We start from the raw sequence: 20,771 nt of genomic DNA on the forward strand, positions 1-20,771 counted from the left end.
AAAAATAACCTGTATGATTTCAATTTCTGAAATGTATTCCTAGCCCAAGTACCTTTTAAAAGAATCTTTGATCTGCAGTTGATCGTATGTTAGCTTTATCGTGTATGTTGTTTTAATCCAATGTTCTATATTTTTACTGGTTTTTTTTGTATTCTGCTTTTATCACTAGTAAGAAAGTGTGATCAAATCTTGTACCATGATTATAGATTTGTCTATTTGTTATGTTAAATTCCTTATTCTGAACAAAGATATTTTAAATTGTATTTTATGGTTAATTGAGCTTTTTATTTTGTTAATGTGGAGTCTGTTTCTAGTAATGTGTTTATTTTGCCTGATAGCTTAATGTATGGGTATAGTTTCCCAAGTTCTTTTTAGTCTACTATATGCATTGTATGTCTTTTTCCTTTTTTTTTATTTCCTACTTTTTGATATATATTTAATATCCGTCTCTTAATTGTGGAGTGCAGTTGAGTTTTTTTTTAAATGAAGTCTAATGATCTTATTCTTTTAGTGAAGGATTGATTCTGTTTACACTTAATTAAAATACTAATTTGGTTTAGAATTGTCTTATTTGCTTTTCATTTTTTCTGCTTTTGTTTAATTTTCTCTCCTTTTTTGCTTTTTGTTTTTATTAATCCCTTTACCTTTCTTGTTGTCTTGGTAGTTTATTAGTCATTCTTTTATTGATTCCCTAAAGATTAAAATACTTATCTTTAACTCATTAAAGCCTCATATAAACCAGTAGTTTTACTTTATTTTGAACTGTGCAGAATTTTACTTCATTTTAAATTCTAGAACTTTTTTTTATGATTCCCGGTTTGTTGCTGAAGTGGTCAATCTTGTTTTTTGGTTCAATGGACATTTTAGGCGTATTTTTACATAGTTACGGACGAGTCTATGTCTGATGTTTCAATCCGGCTATCCTGGTCTGGGTTTCCTGCCACTTGTTTGTGTGTCTTCGCTTTAGTTTGGCAACCTTGCCTCCCATGTGCCTGGCTGGTTTTGAGTGAATGCACTGGAAGTGAAAGAATTTGGAGGTAATTATTGCTGTGTGTCTGTACTGTGCACTTTGATGGTCACTATATGTAACTGTTCACACCTAAATGATTTAAAAACTAAAACTAAAAACTCAGATCCTTACTGCATTAGCCGCATTTCAAGTGCTCAGTGCGGCCACTGCCTCCCGTGCCAGGAGGGGCGTGTTGAGGGCGTGTTGAGAGCATTTTGATGGCTGTGGAACCTTCTCTTTGACGGTGCAGTGTTGAAAGGATCTCCTCTGCGGCTGGGGAGAATTCACTTCACAGCCCTAGCAGCACTAGGAATCTTTGATCATCTTAACCCGCTTGGGTTTGTGAGGATTCTGAATTGAACTTCAACTCTTCAACCAGCGCTCAAGTCTCAGGATGTAGTTTTTTGAGATCCAGAGTCAAAGCAGAAGGAATTGTGGGGCTGCCTCCTTGGCCAGCCCCCAGCTCTGAGTCGCTGTGGGATTAACAGGTGCAATTAACAGGACAAAAGCAGACCCTCCCAAGGTCGCTCACCTCCCTGCACTTCCCTACTCTTCCTTATTTGAGACTGTGGTTCTTCACTTCCTTGGTGATTCTCTAGCGCTTTCAAACATACCTTTAACAAACGTCTTGCCTTCAGCCTTTTCACTTGTTCTGAGAAGGAAAGTTTTTGTGTTTGTTTGTTCTCAAGCTAGTCCTTTGTGGCCAGAAATATAATTCCTTCCTAAAGACATTAATCAAATATTTCCATTTTAAAAATGCTTAGGAGTGAATGTGGGTAGGACATTTTCACCCTGTGTTGCTGTCTGATTGCAGCCACATTCCTATGATGTATGTACTCTGACTTAAAGATGAGGACATGTGGCTTCAAAGAGGTTGATAAACACAGCCAGTCAAAGGACAGGTGAGATTCAAAGCCAGGCTCCCAACTCCTAATCCTGTTGCCGTTGCGCTTGCTGCTGGCAGCCACAAATAGCCAATACATATTTAATGAATGATACACTCACACATGGAAACAGAGCTCTTATTGGCATCAGGACATACTAAAATCCCTTTTTTCTTCAAAATGAATCCTAGGATGAGTCTCCTTCTCAATAGTTAAAATGCCTGAACTCCCTAATATTCCACAGAATTTAAAACGAATCATTCTAAATATTGTGTAAATATTTCCTTAATGATAAGTCTATATTTTCCGTTTCTTTTCCAGTTTGCTATTATATACCTTAATCTGAATTCTGTTAACTATGTTCTTTTTCCTCCCCAAGATAACTGCTAAAATTCCAAGCACTGCAGTTACTAGACCTATAGCTACCGGATATGGGGTAGGTCTCTATAAGCCAAAAGTATTAAGATGCTTTTTCTTAAACATAAGCACACCTTAGGCTTAGTCCCCAACAATCTTGGCTATCTTTCGGTTCATGATGCAGAACCAATTCCCATTTTAAGTAGTTATGAACAGCATAAAAGTCTAATTCGATTAAAAGTGTGAACATTCTGGTAACTTTGGTTTTGTAAATACGAAAGAAAACACCATTAGTGTTTCCGCTTGCTAACTCGTGTTTGCAGATGGACCTGCTTTTGTTTCTCCATAATGTGGCCAGCTCACGTGTATGCCATTTGCTGTTTCCTGTGAAGTGAGATGTCATGTCAATGCAACAGTGTTTGCAATTATAAAAAACTTGCTAACTAGTAAAATGAAGATCAAGCATTTCCGAGTCATAAATCTGGGTCTTGCTTATACTTGTTTTTAGAGACCTGTAGAGGAAAGATACTACATCAAAGTTTTTGAAATTACCAGTCTTTTTGTTACACATCACTGGCAGATCTTGCTTGTTAATGTATTTTAGCAAATGATAAATTTCAAATACTGAATTTGGAATTTTACATAGATAATTTCATGCTCAAAATTGTTTTCCACCATTTGTGGGGTTTTTTTTGGCATTAAGTATTTAGATTCTAAAAACAACTTTGAAAAAAAAAACCAACTTGATTATAGTTGTGTATGTGACTAGAGTTCTGTTTGTAAATACATCAACATAGGCATATACAAGTAATTTGTTTGTATATATTTGTAATAAAAAGTCATGAACTTTTTTTTTGCCCAAATATTGCCCAAATCACAATTGGGTTATTTCAACTTACATGAAATAATAGGGGAATGAAGTGTGATAGTAACTCTTAAACATTTTATTCTTCAAAGTTTATTTATGTATTTGAAAGTCAGAGTTAGGGGAGACACAGAGAGAGATCTTCATCTGCTGGTTTCCTCTCCAGAGGGCTGCGAGGGCCAACACTCCACCAGGCTGAGGCCGGGAGCTTGGTCTTGAATTCCCACAGGGCAGCAGGGCCCAAACATTTGGATCCTCCCCCACTGCTCTCCCAGGCCATAGCAGAGAGCTGGATCAGAAATGGAGGGGGCCGAGCCTCAGCAGGTGGCCAGCCCGGATTCCTGGGTCTTAACAACAGTATTTTTTTAGAGGTCAGAAAAGCGGCTTCAGAGCAGAGAGGTCCAGGGCACTTGCTTCCTGGCGTTCCAGTGTTTGAGGAATAGAGGAAAGCCTGTGTGACTCCTGAAGCATGCATTGGTGATGGTTCAGGATAAGAGCCGTCAGGCTTGAACTGTGAGGAGCCAGCTACTGTATACTGTGCAGGTCATGTGATCTGCATCGCAAACATGCAGGTCTGCATTTGTATGGCAGAAACAGCCACCGGCAGTGTGCAAGGAATGGAGGATGGCTGTTCCAGTAAAGCCTTAATAAAAAGCTGCTGGCTGCTAGTTTCTGGCCCTTACTCTGCAGTAATGGAAAAAAAAAAATTATACTTTAGTGGATTTGCTGGATGAATAAAAAAATGTTACAAGAAAAACTTCTTCAATTTAGTTTATAAAGTTAAAGGGCAGTGTTTTCAGGAATCCCAGTAACTGAGTTTTCTGTTCGCCAGTCCAAGACCTCCCTGACGTCCTCCCTGGGCCGACCAATCACAGCAGCTATTCAGGTATCCCTCTCAGTGGTGGTTCATGGGGTGCCTTTCTTGTGACCTGAGATAATTACCCCAGTTTTGTTCCTGTATTACTTTTAAATGCTGAAGATCTTGCTTACACAGTGACCCTGATTCTTTAAATGATGGGGTTGAGCTTGGACTACTGTAAATCTTTGCAGCAGGATCTCTTTTGTCAAGTGTAGTCCTACTGGGGAATGAACCAAGGACCAAGGTGTGTGTGTGAGGGACTCTGGGACCTGTTTTTTGGTATACTAGCGTTTATAAGACTTTCTGTGATTTCTCTTAGAAACATAGAGGCCAGCCGGAGATAGTAAAGTAGCTAGCTAACAAGCTCATTTGTAAGTTCAGTTAGATTAAAAAAAAAAAATTGAAATTTTATAAAGAGAAAGTATCAGCAGGATTGATCCAAAAAGAGACAGAAATGATTTTTCAGAATCAGCATTGCATTAAACTGCATGTCATTTAGAAGCATCCTGGGGAGGTAGGTCTTTTATTAAGAGTAATTTGTAATGGTTTTTGTTCTCTGAAGGATGGAGTTACCAGACCCATGACAGCAGTGAGAGCCGCTGGCTTTACCAAAGCAGCTTTGAGAGGTTTGTTACACTACTTTTTAGGTTTTAGATCTTTTCATTTTTACTGTTTTTCCATGTAAATATTAATTCTGTTTCAAACAAAACCTGATATGACAGTAGGTATAAGATGCATCATTCTTTTAGGTACTACAAAGAAAGAAAAGGTGTGTTGAAAACATCCTGACTCTTGAAATGGGGCGGTTACTGCTCTAGTGTGTAATTTGTCAAAAACATATGGAACTGTACAGTTTAAATATGTGCATTGTATTTTATATAACTTAGAGATTGATTAAAACCTTGAAAGGCAGGAAGAGTGCTTAAGTATATACGACGGTCTAGGGCCGGTGATGGGCCTCCCAGGTGGAGCACCTGAATCCCATATTGGAGTCCTTGGACTCAGTCTGCTCTGCTTCCAGTTCCAGCTTCCTGCTGGGGCACACCCTGCGAGGCAGCAGAGACGAAATTCCTGCCGACCGCCTGGGAGATCCCACTGACTGTCGAGCTCGCTCTTGGGCATTTGGGGAGCTGATAACTTAGAGCTCATTGTAGGCGTAAAATACTGTGAGAAAAAACTAAAGTTTTTGTATATACCTTTTAGTTACTTAGTATTATGTATGCTGGAAATCCTGACAAACTTCCAATATATGAAGTGTTTGTGTAGCGATGAATGCTGTCTTCATCTACCAATAGGTAATATAACATATTTTCGAAGCAGGCAAATGAAATGGCTTGTAGAAGACTTTGCATTGCGCCTGGCACCATAGCCTAGCAGCTAAAGTCCTCACCTTGCACACACCGGGATCCCATATGGGCGCCGGATCTAATCCTGGCAGCTCCACTTCCCACCCAGCTCTCTGCTTGTGGCCCGGGAAAGCAGTGGAGGACGGCCCAAAGCCTTGGGACCCTGCACCTGTGTGGGAGACCTGGAACAGATTCCAGGCTCCAGGTTCCTGGCTTCGGGTTGGTGCAGCTTTGGCTGTTGCAGCCATTTGAGGAGTGAACCATCAGATAGAATATATTCCTCTCTGTCTCTCCTCCTCTCTGTATTTATAACTTTCCAATAAAAATTAAAAAAAAATTTTTTTTAGACTTTGTATTTTCCTGTTTTCTTCCATTTGTCTGGATTTGAAGTTGACTCTGGACTTTTAAATGTGTCTCAGGCTCTGTGTTTGACCCTCTTGGTCAGTCCAGGGGCCCTGCTCCTCCTCTGGAAGCCAAAAATGAAGACAGGTACGTAAGTCCTTCTGCTGTTTTATTGATGTGGCATATCTTAAAAGTATTGTTTTGCAAATATACAGTTCTTTACTGTTTGAAATGTCTGTGTCATCATAGAGTGTTGAAACATCATTCCTGATTCTTGGAACTAGCAAAGCAGTCTAGTTGAAAACACTAGCTCTTCGTGTGCTGTGTGCTTTTATTATGTTTGGCGTAAAGATATGATTTTAGTTTGTGTTTTTTTTTTTTAAATTGCCTTACTGATTTTCTTGAAGACAAAATGAGGTCAGTTGAAGATCCTGTAAGAACTGGTTATTTTAGGGGCTAGCATTGTGGTGTAATGGACTAAGTGATCCCCTGCAGTGCCTTCGTCCATATGACACCAGTTTGAGTCCTGGCTGCTCCGTTTCTTATCCATCTTCCTCCTGATGCGCCAGGCAGTCTATAGAAGATGATCAAATCTTTGGGCCCGTGCACCCAAGTGGAAACCTGGATGAAACTCCTGGCAGAGAGAGATTTTCCATCTGCTCTTTCACTCCCTAAATGGGACAACGGTCAGAGCAGAGCTGATCTGAAGCCAGGAACAAGGAGCTTCTTCTGGGTTTCCCAGTCAGGTGTATAGTTCCAAGGTTCTGAGCCATCCTCTACTGCTTTCCCAGGCCGCAAGTACGGAGCTGGGTGGAAAGTGGAGCATCTGGGAAACAAACCAGCACCCATATGGGATCCTGACAGTTGCAAAGTGAGAATTTGGCCACAGGCTATTGTGCCAAGCCCAGAAGTGAAATAAATCTTTAAAAATCTAAAAATGAAAACCAATAGCTTACTTTAGGGGCTAGGGTCATGACATAACCGTCTGAGCTTATGCCTGTAATGCTGGCATCCCATATGAGCTCCAGTTCATGTCCCAGCTGCTCTACTTCTGATCTGGCTCCCTGCAAGTGGCCAGGGACAGCAGTGGAGGATGGCCAAAGTGGCTGTGTCGCTGCACCTGTGTGGAAGACCTAGAAAAGTTCCTGGCTTAAGAACAACTTAGCCCTTGCCGTTGCAGCCATTTGGGAAATGAAGAGGTTGGAAGGTCTCTCTTTGTCTCTTTCTCTTTCTGTAACTCTCCCTTTCAAATGAAAATAAATGTTTTTTTTTTTTTTAGTTGTTTAAGAGGACTTTTTTTTAAAAAAATAGAATTATGGGAAGTTAGTCTGTCAAACCATTATTGATTGAAAAGTGTAATTTTTATTTATTTATTTGGAAGTCAGAGTTACAAAGAGAGAGAGATGTTCCATTTGTTGGTTTGCTCTCCCAGATTCTGCAATGGCCAAGGCTGGGTTAAGCCAAAGCCAGCAACTTTCCACAGGTCTGCCATGTATGTGGCCTATCCTTAATTTTATTTAATTTTTATTTTTTTGGAAGTTCTTTCTTGTTTTTTTCATTCTCTCTAAAGATGTATTTGTTTGAAAGGCTGAGTTACAGAAAGAGAACAAGATGGGTATCTTCCATCTGCTGGTTCTTCCCCAGATGGCCTTGGCAGGGCTGGGCAAGGCGGAAGCCAGGAGCCAGGAACTCCATCTACATGGTACAGGGGCCCAAGAAATTAGGGCATTTTTTGCTGGCTTCCCAGGCACATTAACAGGAAGCTGGGTTGGAAATGGAGCAATTTGAACACTTACCCATCCTTAATTTTGAAAACATATAATGGACAATATTAAAAGTAAATTAATTTTTAGTATGGATCATTGGTAGCTACATGATTTTAAACTACATTTATTTATTTCTTTATTAGTCCAGAAGAAAAGATTAGACAGTTAGAGAAGAAAGTCAATGAGTTGGTGGAGGAAAGCTGTATTGCCAACAGTTGTGGAGACTTAAAACTGGTAAGGTCACCAGATGGAACAATGCGTTACAATGAAGTGTATGTGGCTCTCTGGGTTTGCTTTTGCACTCATCTGCAATCGTGTCTGACATACACATGGGTTGATTCTTTTTCATTTAACCATGTGTGGGCCAGAGGGTTGGGCTGAAGCAGTTGTTTTAAGAACTGAAAACTGTGTCTCTGCCACACAAGCTCTGGTGTCAAAAAGTGTGGCTGATGTTCTAACTTTTGGCATTGGTCTTTTCTGTAGGGCAAAGTGTTCCCAGCAGAGCGATTGGTTTAATTCTGCAGTCAGGTCAGCTGTTGGGTTAGACTTGAGTGTGCTGCCTATGAACCACCCACAGTTCTGACTGCAGAATGGAAGCCCCCGTGCCCTGAAATAGTACTTCCTATGTAGACTGTGCAATCATAGTTGCTTTTTGAGATTCCAGTTCTGCCTTTGAAATTAAATCCCTTAATTTAATTTATTCATGTTACACTGTCATACTAAACACAATTTCTGTAACTTAGTTATCAGGTTAATGAATACCATTAGAGAGACATACTCAGTATAAAAAGCTACTTTTATTGCTTGAAGAACTCATGGTTTCTTTTCAATGAGCCATTCGGGAGATACGTTCAGTATTAGGAACTACCTTTATTGCTCACAGAACTGAGATTTTTTTTAACCTAGTTCTAAAAAAAAAAAAGTCTAATGTTGAATTTGTCCATGGTTAGTCTCTCAGTAGAAATTAGGGAAAGGTTCTTGGCATTCTGACTAGAATATGAGCCAAACTAAGCATCTGTTGTCATACTGGGCAGCAGGTACCGTTTCACTAGTATTATATTTTGAACATATCAGAAGCCAAACAAAATTCCTCTGAATTCCTGTCTCGCTAGATGGAATAAAAATGCCCAGAGGTTCAGGAGTTGAGGGGAGAAAGGTGGTAGGTACAAATGGCCAAAGCCAAAGAGGTGGCGGGAGGTGAGAGACACGGGGGCATGCACACGCTACATCGCATCCCAAAGAGGGGGAGGTGAGAGACACGGGGGACACACACACTACATCACATCCCAGAGAGGGTGGTGAGAGGTGATGGGCACGGGGACACACACACTACATCACATCCCAGAGAGGGGGAGGTGATGGACACGGGGGCACACACACTACATCACATCCCAGAGAGGGTGGTGAGAGGTGATGGGCACGGGGGCACACACACTACATCACATCCCAGAGAGGGGGAGGTGATGGACACGGGGGCACACACACTACATCACATCCCAGAGAGGGTGGCAGGAGGTGATGGGCACGGGGACACACACACTACATCACATCCCAGAGAGGGTGGCGGGAGGTGATGGGCACGGGGGCACACACACTACATCACATCCCAGAGAGGGGGAAGTGAGAGACATGGGGGGGCACACACACTACATCACATCCCAGAGAAGGTGGCGGGAGGTGATGGGCACGGGGGCACACACACTACATCACATCCCAGAGAGGGTGGCGGGAGGTGACGGACACGAGGGCACACACACTACATCACATCCCAGAGAAGGTGGCGGGAGGTGATGGGCACGGGGACACACACACTACATCGCATCCCAAAGAGGGGGAGGTGAGAGACATGGGGGGGGGCACATACACTACATCACATCCCAGAGAGGGTGGCGGGAGGTGATGGGCACGGGGGCACACACACTACATCACATCCCAGAGAAGGTGGCAGGAGGTGACGGACACAGGGCACGCACACGCTACATCACATCCCAGAGAAGGTGGCAGGAGGTGATGGACACGGGGGCACACACACTACATCACATCCCAGAGAAGGTGGCGGGAGGTGATGGGCACGGGGGCACACACACTACATCACATCCCAGAGAGGGTGGCGGGAGGTGACGGACACAGGGCACGCACACGCTACATCGCATTCCTGATACTTTCTTCCTCTTTCCCAGAAACCCACAGGGCGTTTCTGTGTTGTTGAGCCTCAGTTTAGTTAAATCCTCAAAGTCCTTTTGTTTCTATGGAATGGTTTTGGTAGGAGTACAAAGAATCCCAAGAATCAGAGAGTGCAAAATTTTTAGCCATGCTTTATATATACATTTCCTAGATGCAAAAGCTGGTTAATGTGCCCAGGAGTGTGTACTGTGTGTGTGTGTCTGATTTCAGGCCTTGGAAAAGGCGAAAGATGCAGGAAGAAAAGAGAGAGTTCTAGTGAGACAACGAGAACAGGTGACGACTCCAGAAAACATCAATTTGGATTTAACTTACTCAGTAAGTATTGAAATGCCTGTGGAGTATATTTTTTCTAGGATCGTAGATTCAGAGTTTTTTTATTTTTTTCTTCCCTACTATGTTTTCAAATCTTACTGGTCCTCAAGTGCTTAGTATCATATTAGTAATAAAACTTAGTTCATGAGATACTTGCACTAAATCGAATACTTCGTTATTCAATTTATTTTTTAAACAACTGGACACATACTTGAAAATTTATTTTGAGGTTTGCTAATATTATAAATACGTCCTAAATGCTGTAGTTAGGGATATTATAAAAGGATTCTGATGTAAGCTTTTTCAAGGACATCAAATTGGGAGTATAATATTTTATCAGGTTTCTAGGAAACAAGCTAATGCTTCTAATTTCTAGCAACATTTCTTTCATTTTGGAAAGTTGTCTCCTTGATGCTTATACTGGTGCCTAAAAGGATGTGTTTCCAGTAGGTTGTTTTTGTGTACTAACTGAAGTTTGGAAAGGGTTTGTAAGTTTAAAATGTGAATTTTTTTTTTTTTTACTATTTATATAGCTATTGTTTTTAAATTTCAAGAGGCTTTTCAATCAGAAGATAACCTGTGGTGATCACTTTGTTTACGTCATTTAACATAATTTACTATAACTTACCTTAAAATTTTATGCAGTGCGCTTTTGCAAATTCTTCGGTGACATACTTTGAGGCTTAAGGTGTTTTGGCATGTTTAATTTGCATTTGTAAAAAACAGTTAGTGTAGTGTGTTGCTCATTTCATTCAGCAGCAGTGTTAACGATACACATTTATTCTTTGGCATTCTCTCTAAGATTAATACTGCTTAAATATAATATAGAAAATTAAGTGAAATTTAGAGGACAGCTGTTCCTGTCTTATTGTTCTGATTTATTTGGGATGAAAGGCATTTCTTTTGTCTGCTTTATTTCCTAACTGGTTGTGTGTGTTGATATGTGTAGCTAAGCTTGCTATAGGGACTTAATCTCTAGAAAATGTATAGCTGGTGGGGGCCTAAAATAGTTAGTATATATTTTGCAATATTTCTCCCTCAGGTTCTTTTCAACTTGGCCAATCAATATTCAGTTAATGAAATGTATGCTGAAGCACTCAACACATATCAGGTTATAGTGAAGAATAAGATGTTTAGCAATGCAGGTGGGTATAATCCTTTTTTTTCTAACAGATGTATTTCTTTTGTAGTGTTAATTTATATCTTCTAACTTCATGAAGTATCCCTATCCGCTAAGCAAAATCATGTTTGTGACAGTAGTGTCCTGCTCAGTGATACTGCTTAAATTAAAATCTGTGTGAATACAAATGAAGGCGAGTAATCGGCAGGAGGCAAATTACCTGACGGTAAACAAAGAGTGTATGTGGTGGTTCCAAGTAGAATGAGCTATGGCAAACTATGGAATGTTCTTTCCCTTACTTAAATTTATGTCCAAGAAGCCTTCAGAGTACTTTAGAAAGTTCACAGAAAAAAAAAAAATGAAATCAAAAGATAAGTTTATTTTGGTACAAATATTTTTTTGGAAATTTGTAATGGTTTTTTCAAACTATTCGTCTTCCATGGACTTTCTGAAGACCTCTTGTATGTGTGGATTTCGACTATTTTATTTAATTGTGTGCTTGGCAGTTGTTGGTTGTTAATAGTCAGGACAGTTGTGCCCCATAATGGATTTCTGACGTGTGGACTTTGAGGGTCAGCGGTGACAAATCTGTGCCACCCAAATGGGATGGGGTGGCCTTGGGCCATGGACTGAGATGTTTCCACCTCTCTTTGGAGTGCCTGGGCCTGCGTCCTGCCCCATTCCCAACTCCAGCTGCCTGCTGATATATACCTGGCGGAGTGTGGGAGATGGCTCCAGAGTGTGGGTCCCTGCTGATGCACACTCCAGGACATTGCAGGAGAGAATGCGGGGCAAGGATGCCTGGATCGTATTCATGGCTCTGGCATCTGGGGAGTGGGCCAGAGGGAAGATTAGTGTTCAGAAACAGGGAAAGATTATAAGCATTAAATACACATATGTAATTATATTTATATATTTTATGTTTTACAATTAATTATATGTTTATATAGAAATATTGTATTAGTTATAAAATAAATGTACATATATTGTTTTATTTATAAAATAAACACACATATACTATATAGTATTAATATAATATGTTATAAATCATAAATGTATAATGTATATATACACACATTATAAAGCTATATAAACATTATAACCATTTATAAAGTTAGAATTTTGCGCAGTATCTGAAGTTTTGTGACTTGAAAAGCTTCAGAGAATATGAAATAAGGTAATTAAAATAGCATGAAAAATGTAAAAATATCATCCGCTCTTTTTTTAATTAGGAAAATTGAAGGTGAATATGGGAAATATTTATTTAAAACAAAGAAATTATTCCAAGGCAATTAAGTTCTACCGAATGGCATTAGATCAGATTCCAAGTGTTCAGAAAGAAATGAGGTAAGTCTACACCAGGTTAACTGGGATTTAAGTGCCGTGATCTGTTGTCAGTGAGTTAAACATCTCGAAGTGTTTCCATATGAGAAATATTAACTAAATGTATGCTGCGTGTGTAATGTTTTGATCTTTCTCTTTGTGATTCTGCACAGATTTGTGTAATGCCAAGTTCAAGGTTAAAGGCATAGTGTGTGATCACCTGGAATGAACTAAGCTGATTGTTTAATACAGGAGTTGACCCTACAGGCTATTAGGGATGTGGTGTTACTCAATGCCAATACAAGATCAATCACAATAGTTGTCCTAGAATATATCAGACTTTAGGATGCACGGTTGGAAGTTAAGATCCCCTTATGTTCTTACTAAAGCTTTGTAATAAAATGGTAGAAAGTGGGGTTTATTTTTGAATCCTAGAAGAAAATGCGCGGCTGAAGTATTGTCTAATCCCACAACATTTAGGAGCAGAAACAGCAAATTACCTAATGGACCATAGAACACTGACAGCATATTTGCTGGTCATGATTTCCAGGTCCACTGTGAAAATGAATTTATTCGTAAACACTGCCTTTCGTTGCCATTTGTTTTGTAAACTTGGTATGATTCCATTCTCATGAGCAAATCTTATCCAGCTCATAGAGTACAGTACCATTGGGGTGCTTCCAGTCCAGGTGAGGTCAAGAACCTGAACATACTAGAGTGATACTAACTAGCAAGTAAGTGTTTGATAATCAATAACTGAGGAAATACATGTTACAGTAATTCAGGTTCAAGAATAATTATTCAGAGCAAAATTATGAATCCAGAAGACATTATGAGGCAGTACTTCAGATTAATTCCATAAATGGGAAACAGACAAGGATTAGCGTTCTCTGCAGAGGGAACATGAACGAGTCAGGGAAATAATCAATCGTGCTGGTGATAGGATCACACAGAGGGAGCACAGTTAGTTCCAACAAAGGGATTAGAGCAAGCAGTGGTTAGAAATAGGTGAAACCACATCACCAAAATCGAAAAGATACTGTCATAACCTGTTTTGACAGGGATATAGCAAAATCACAAATCTTATATTTTGGAGAGCTAAAATGGTGTAGCTACTTTGGAAAACAGTTTCCTAAACATAAATTTGCCACATGGCTGGCAAATCTGCTCCTACAAAAATATGCCAAAAAGCAAAAGGGGGAATGTGTGTTGTCACAAAGGCAATTAATATCCGCTATGGTACGTTCATTCATCACACAGACATTCATCACAACACTCTTTGTAACAGCCAAGCATAGGAGAATAACTCAAATTCCCATCAAACGGGCATTGGAGAAATAAGTAAATGATCTAGCCCCTGCTTTGGAATAGTTGCTATTTGGCAGTGAAAAATGAATAAAAAAATTGTTAGGAGGATCTCAAAAAGATTATACTAAATGGATGAAGCCAGACATAAAGTGTCGCCTGTGGTGGGAGTCCACTTCTATGCAGTGTCTAGAGAAAACACGACGACTCAAAGGAAATCAACGGCTACCCAGCAGGGCTGGAGAAGCAGTCAAGGGGCATGGGCTTGCTTTGAAAAATCAGCACCTGGACGCAACGATTATTGTGTAACATACGTAAAACAGAAGTAAAATGGGGCAGAAGAGGGAAGTGAAACAGTTTGTATACTATGTTGAAGAGTTCAGACTTTCAGGGCTAACCCTTGTTTATTCTTATTTAGGATTAAAATAATGCAGAACATTGGAGTCACGTTTATTAAAACGGGTCAATATTCAGACGCCATTAGTTCGTTTGAGCACATAATGAGTACGTCGCCCAACCTGAAGGCCGGCTTCAACCTAATCCTTAGCTATTTTGCTATTGGAGATCAAGAAAAAATGAAGAAGTCATTCCAAAAACTGATTGCTGTGCCGTTAGAAATCGACGAAGATGACAAGTACATCTCACCAAGCGTGAGTATGACAGTGCAGCGTGGACCTGTGGCCCTGTTGGCGCTGCTCTTCTGCTTTCAGAGGGCGTTGCAACACGTGACTTCTCACGTTTCTTCCAGACCTGTGTTTCCTTATTGATGTATTCATCGGCTATTTAAATTAGGCTGACCGTGGGCCTCTGTAGAAGTGAGGCTACAAAGTCTGATTAAGACACACAATTAAGTCCGCACAATTTTAGTTAGAAGAACCTTAAGGAACATAAAGTTGGATGTTGCTAAGAGTAATCTCTTCATCATGAAACTATTTTTACTTTTATTTGGAAGGCAGGAAGATAGAGATCCCCTCCCCCCTAGTTGACTCTGCAGGTGCCCACGTCGGCCAGTGCTGGGCCACGCTGAAGCAGGGAGCTGGGTCCAGGTAACTCATGAGGCCAGCAAGGATCCAGGCACTAGAGACATCACCGGGGGCTTCCCAGGAAGCTGCACCGGAAGCAGAGGAGCTGGGGCCCTCACCAGGCACTGAGAGGAAGGCAGGAAACAGAAGGGGGGGCTCCCAGGAGTGAGGCTGTAACTGAACCCCAGTATCCTTTTTTGACCTATTTATTTGTTTATATCCTTTTCCAGTGGAAAATGAGTATTTTTTTTTTAATCTCCAAGTTGGAGAAGGGCCTCCATATTTTATAGGAACACATAAGAAAACACCACATAGTAGAAAAGATCAGTTTATTTGATTACTTTAAAAAGCAAAAGCCATAACCAAAATTTAAAGGCAAATCCACACAGCTAGAAATAGTATTATTTTATTAAAAGATTTATTTATTTATTGAAAAGTCAGAGATACAGAGAGGAGGAAAGACAGAGAGGAAGATCTTCCATCCGATGATTCACTCCCCAAGTGAGCGCAACGGCCGATGCTATGCCGATCTGAAGCCAGGATCCAGGAACTTCTTCTGGGTCTCCCATATGGGTGCAGGGTCCCAAAGTGTCGTGCCATCCTCAGCTGCTTTCCCCGGCCACAAGCAGGGAGCTGGATGGAAAATGGAGCTGCTGGGATTAGAACCGGCACCCATATGGGATCCTGGTGCGTTCAAGGTGAGGACTTTAGCTGCTAGGCCACGCCGCCGGGCCCTGAAATAGTATTTTTTGGCAGTTGTACTACAAGAGCAGTGACCAATGCCTTTTAAATTCATTATGGGCTTTTGTTTGTTTTCTGGGCTTTTTTTTTTCCACTTTTTATTTTATTTTTAGTAAAATATATAGTTGAGAGGAATGGGTGCCCATGTGGACCTTTGATTAGGATGGGGAGGGTTGAAGTATGGCGAAGCTAGGTGGGTCAAATGTTTCAGCTGTTTTGTTTTGTTTTGTTTTCTCTGTCATTTTCTTTCTCCTGTGCCCCTGGGGAGAAAGGGAGCGAACACTCCTAGTTGGCAAAACGCATCAACGCCAAGAATGGGGGACAGTCATTGATGGCGCCTTAGAGACCTGAATGTGAAGAATATTCCAAGGGTGTTACTTGAGTACTTTTGATAGTTCTGAAATATTATCCCACCACGCTTTGTTGCACCAGGATTGAGAAGATTTTTCCAAGGATCATTGGCTGACTAAGTCCACCTTGATGCATCCACATACCCACATACTTGACAGCGAAGCTTGGTCGGGAGAGTTGTCCATCTTGCTCTGTTTCTCGTCCTCTGACTAGGCATTCAGTGTCCTCTGCTGATCTAGCTGAACTGGCTGTCTTGTTCCCCGTGTTCATCTGGGCATGTCATCCACTGCACAGGCATCAGCAACTGAGGAAACCCAGTCCCGATACATACACTGCAAGCTCGTACCACATTTATTATGATTTTCCCTGTGGCCAGGGTTTGAGTCTAGTAATCTTGGGGAGCCCCCGGAGAAACCTCACCTGGGCTGACCTCAGACTTGACCCTTGTGTGCATTAGCTAGAAAGTGTCAGGTTTGGTCCACCAATCAGTGGGCATACCTGGTGAGTTCTTCCCCAGCCCCATTCTCGTACAAACTGATGGGTGCTGCAGTCCAGCCCAGGCCAGCCCACCACAGACCTGGTCCTCATGCATACCAGCAAGTGCCATGGCCTTGTCAGGGCAAGCCCCAGTAACTCGTACCAGACCCACCCCAGCCCTAGTTTTGGCATCTCCTGGCATGTGCTGCAGCCTAACAGATAAGTGTCTGCAGTTCCCAACCAGGCCAGGCCTGCTCTCAGCCCTGCTTGGCATGGCCTGCACTCAGGCCCAGCCCGGCCTCCTTGTAGCCCCAGCTCATGAGACTGTCTGGGTTCTGCAGGCTAACCTGGGTTGGCCCTGCAGCATCCCCAGCTCTGTTAACTGGTGGGTGCTTCAGTCCCACACTGGGGGGCTTACAAATCCCCTGCAGAATCTGCCTCCAGATCTGGTTCTCTCCTGTTTGAGCGTGCCTGGCCCACCCCCTGTCTTGACACTTCTGGCAGGTACTGTAGCCTAGCCTAGACAAGCCTGCCTCCCAGCCCCAGTTTTAACATGTGCCAGTGGGAACACTTAGCCCAGCACAGGTCTCCCACTTGGGCAGATGCCTTGACCTGACCTAGACATGCCCTCCAGTTTCCCCATCTAAACCACCTAGTCCCAGCTCCCTTGCCTACCTGCAAGTGTGATGGCCTAGTCCTTGGGTGCCCCAGAAGTCACTCCTCACCTGTCAAGCATGCCCTCCATGACTCCCACTCCAATATGTTCCGGATCCCTTTCCCCAGGCAATCTGTAGCCCACCCACCACCACACAGTAGCATGCCTGGGGGCTATCTAAGTGTGTCCAGTGTGCCCAGAGTTCCCCACCCCCTGCCATGCACAGAGTGTGCTGGCACACTGGTATAGGTAACACAGAATGGGCATTTATCAGGTCCAAATTGCAGAGCAGCTATTGACTGCTTGTCTCCCAGTTGTGTAGCATTTGCCTAGGTACAAGGCAACCTAGACAGTTTCCTATAGCTGGACTTGAACTCATTGTTCAGCAGTGGGCAGTAAACTATGTATACTAAATACATTAAAAATATATGTAACTCAAGGGCCCAGCGTGATAGTCTAATGGCTAAATCTTCACATTACATTCACCAGGATCCGATATAGGCACTGGTTCCTGTCCCAGCTACCCCACCTCCCACCCAGCTCCTGCTTGTGGCTTGGGAGGGCAGTGTAGGACGGCCCAAAACTTTGGGACCTGCACCCACATTAGAGACCTGGAGGAGGCTCCTGATTCCTGGCATCAAGTTGGCTCGGCTCTGGATATTGTGGCCACTTGGGGAGTGGACTAGTGGATGGAGGATCTTTCTGTTTCTCCTTCTCTCTGTAAATATGACTTTCAAATAAAAATAATTAAATATTTAAAAAAACGTAGCCCTTTACCTTTATTTCTAGAATGAAACACAATATAGCCACAAAAAAATTATTTCCAAAGATGTGAAAAATAGTATATAAAGTGAAACATACATATACACATATATAAACAGATTGAAAGAATATAGACCAAAAATACAAAGAAATTGTTTCTGGGAAATGAGATTGTTTATCTTCTTAATGCTTTTAAAAATAATTTCTCAATTTTTTTAAAAGATTTATTTATTTTTATGACAAAGTCAGATATACAGAGAGGAGGAGAGACAAAGAGGAAGGTCTTGACCGCAACGGCCAGGGCTGCGCCAATCCGAAGCTGGGAACCAGGAACTTCTTTTCCAGGTCTCCCATGCAGGTGCAGGGTCCCAACGCTTTGGGCCGTCCTCAACAGCTTTCCCAGGCCACAAGCAGGGAGCTGGATGGGAAGTGGGGCTGCCAGGATTAGAACCGGCGCCCATATGGGATCTTGGTGCGTTCAAGGCGAGGACTTTAGCCACTAGACCACACCGCTGGGCCCTGAAATAATTTCTCAATTTTTATACTTAAATTGTTAGTATGCTACTACTTTAAGTCAAACCATTTGAAATTGGCTATAGTTATGAACTGGTATAATGTATATCTGTATCTTTTCAGATTTACTTATTTATTATTGTAAAGGCACACCTTCAGAGAGAAGGAGAGATAAAGATCTTCCTTCTTCTGGTTTATTCTAAAAATGGCAATAACAGCGAGAACTGGACTGATCCAAAGCTAGGAGCCTCTCTTGGGTCTGCCTCAGGATGCAAGGTCCCAAGACTTTGGACCAACCTCTGCTGGTTTCCCAGGCCATAAGCAGGGAGCTGGATAGGAAGTGGAGTGGCTGGGACACAAACCGGTGGCCATGTTGGATGTTGATGCTTTCAGGTAAAGGATTAGCCAACTGAGCAGTCACACTGGCCTTTACATTGTATGTGTTTTAAATATTTACTTTTATTTATTTGAAAGGCAAAGTTACATAGGGAAATAGAGAGTCCAAAACCGTTGATCTTCCATCTGCTGGTACATTCCCATATTGGCCACAACAGCCAGTTCTGGACCAGGCTAAAAGCAGGAGCTGGGATCTCCTTCTTGGTCTCCCACATGGGTGCAAGGCACCAAGTTCTTGAGCCACCCTCTGCTGTTATCCCAGGCACATTAGCAGGGAGCTGGTTTACAAGTGGAACAGTTGAGTCTCCTGCTAGTGCCCAGATGGGATAAGTATTAGTTGCTTTAGGATCAGTTGGACCAGTCACTGTTGTACCATGACAGGTTGATTGTTAATAAGGCAATGGGTGACAGAAATAGGAATGCAGGAAATAAGGTAATGAGGAGTTAAATTCGTAGATGTATTATTGAAGGGGTAAGTAAAGGTGGGAATAGTTGTAGGTTTTTTTTTTTTGAGATTTAATTATTTATTTATTTGCAAAGTCAGATATACAGAGAGGAGAGACAGAGAGGAAGATCTTCCATCTGATGATTCACTTCCCAAGTGAGCGCAATGGCCAGGGCTGTGCAGATCTGAAGCCAGGAGCAGGAACTTCTTCAAGGTCTCCCACGTGAGTGCAGGGTCCCAAAACTTTGGGGCATCCTCGACTGCCTTCCCAGGCCACAGCAGGGAGCTGGATGGGAAGCAGGGGCCGCTGCTGGGATTAGAACTGGGCCCGCATGGGATCCCGGTGTGTGAAAGAAGAGAACTTTAGCCACTAGGCTACAGTGCCAAGCCCATGAATAGATACTTGTTCATTTATTTTCTCATGGGTTGCTTTGTTTAGTTAGTTCAAATCCTTTTGGTGAAAGGTTGGCAGGGAAGTTGTGTTTGTAGAATTTGAGTTGAATTAGAGAGAATAGGGCGAGCATTATGGAGACAATAGTAAAAAGTTATGTTGAGGTATCTAGCTGTGGCATTTCATTATATCCTTATAGCACAGAGAGATCAGTTTTCAAAGTGTTCAAGAGGGACTACTTCAAGAATGATAGGCATAAAACTGGTTCGATCCTCAGATTTCTGAGCACTGACCAAAGCATAACCTGGTTGGCCAGACCTAAATGTTGCTTGATTTAGATATAGCATCAGGTTTTAGTCCTAGTGATGTGAAACACATCTAGTGATGAAATTAACATGTGAACCCAAAGTTATACGTAAAGGACTATGCAGTTGTTGATTTCTGGTAATTGTACATCACCTGGCTTTGGAGGGGACGTAGGCTCAAATCTTCATAGTCAGTACCATTGGTGGCCCATCATTTCACCTGTTAAAGATAGGTTAATTTCACCCATTACATGTAGGATTTGCGAAGATGGAAGAGCAGTAAGAATTAGAATGACAGCAGGGAGGATCATTCAGATGGTCTCTAGTGCTTGTGTGTGTGTTTAGTGGTAAGTGTGAGTGTGATAATGTGTAAGACCAGAGTGCCAATCAGGAAAGCAACTGTTACTGTGCGCTCATGAAAGTGTGCAAGTTCTCCTGTGGTAGGGGACAAGGCATCTCGGAAGCCAGTTTGGATTGAGTATGCCATGGGGATATACAGGGATTCAACCTGTGAATTAACTTCGACAAAGATACATAATAGCTTGTACTTTGTCTCAAAAAGAAAGACAGAGGTTATGTGGTTGGGTTGAACCAGTTATAGAGGTTTGATTCCTTCCTTCCTTGTTCTAGGCTTTAATGTAGGCTGGCTCTTCGGCTGTGCGATAAGGTAGGGGCGTTCGCTGCAGTTACCTCTGCAGTTGAAACCTCACATTGATAGGCAAAGGTCTCTCAGATTACAAAAATTATGATTGTTATGGCTGTAAGCAAGATACATGAGCTTATTGATGAGACTGTGTTTCACATAGCATAGGCATCTAGATAGTCCGTATCATTGAGGCATACCAGACAGCCCTGTGAGGTATTGGGAGAAAAGATGAGATTAAGACCAGCAGACATTGTAACAAAGTGAGTTTTAGCTCAGACAACATCAGGTATGTAGCCCAAGAACAGTTTAATCAGTGTGTACATCTGGCCGTAACAGCAAATGCAGACTTTATTGACAATGCATGATCAAGATGTGCTACTGCATGGTAGGTATTG

The 20,771-nt window shown here is 41.9% G+C and overlaps 1 protein-coding gene across 1 annotated transcript in view; it reads left to right on the top strand.

Annotated features, from left to right (window-relative positions):
* IFT88 (intraflagellar transport 88) overlaps positions 1–20,771 on the top strand; it is a 110,258-nt gene that overhangs the window by 14,044 nt on the left and 75,443 nt on the right. The window contains exons 4-12 of the mRNA XM_040988357.1: positions 2,273–2,329; positions 3,948–4,001; positions 4,537–4,600; positions 5,740–5,809; positions 7,572–7,662; positions 9,823–9,927; positions 10,967–11,069; positions 12,277–12,391; positions 14,091–14,322. Of these exons, the coding sequence (XP_040844291.1) occupies positions 2,273–2,329; positions 3,948–4,001; positions 4,537–4,600; positions 5,740–5,809; positions 7,572–7,662; positions 9,823–9,927; positions 10,967–11,069; positions 12,277–12,391; positions 14,091–14,322 (891 nt within the window). The remainder of the gene's footprint in view (positions 1–2,272; positions 2,330–3,947; positions 4,002–4,536; positions 4,601–5,739; positions 5,810–7,571; positions 7,663–9,822; positions 9,928–10,966; positions 11,070–12,276; positions 12,392–14,090; positions 14,323–20,771) is intronic.

The sequence above is a fragment of the Ochotona curzoniae genome, unplaced genomic scaffold (genome assembly GCF_017591425.1).
Source record: "Ochotona curzoniae isolate NIBS_2020 unplaced genomic scaffold, NIBS_Ocur_1.0 contig_4838, whole genome shotgun sequence".
NCBI lineage: Eukaryota > Metazoa > Chordata > Mammalia > Lagomorpha > Ochotonidae > Ochotona > Ochotona curzoniae.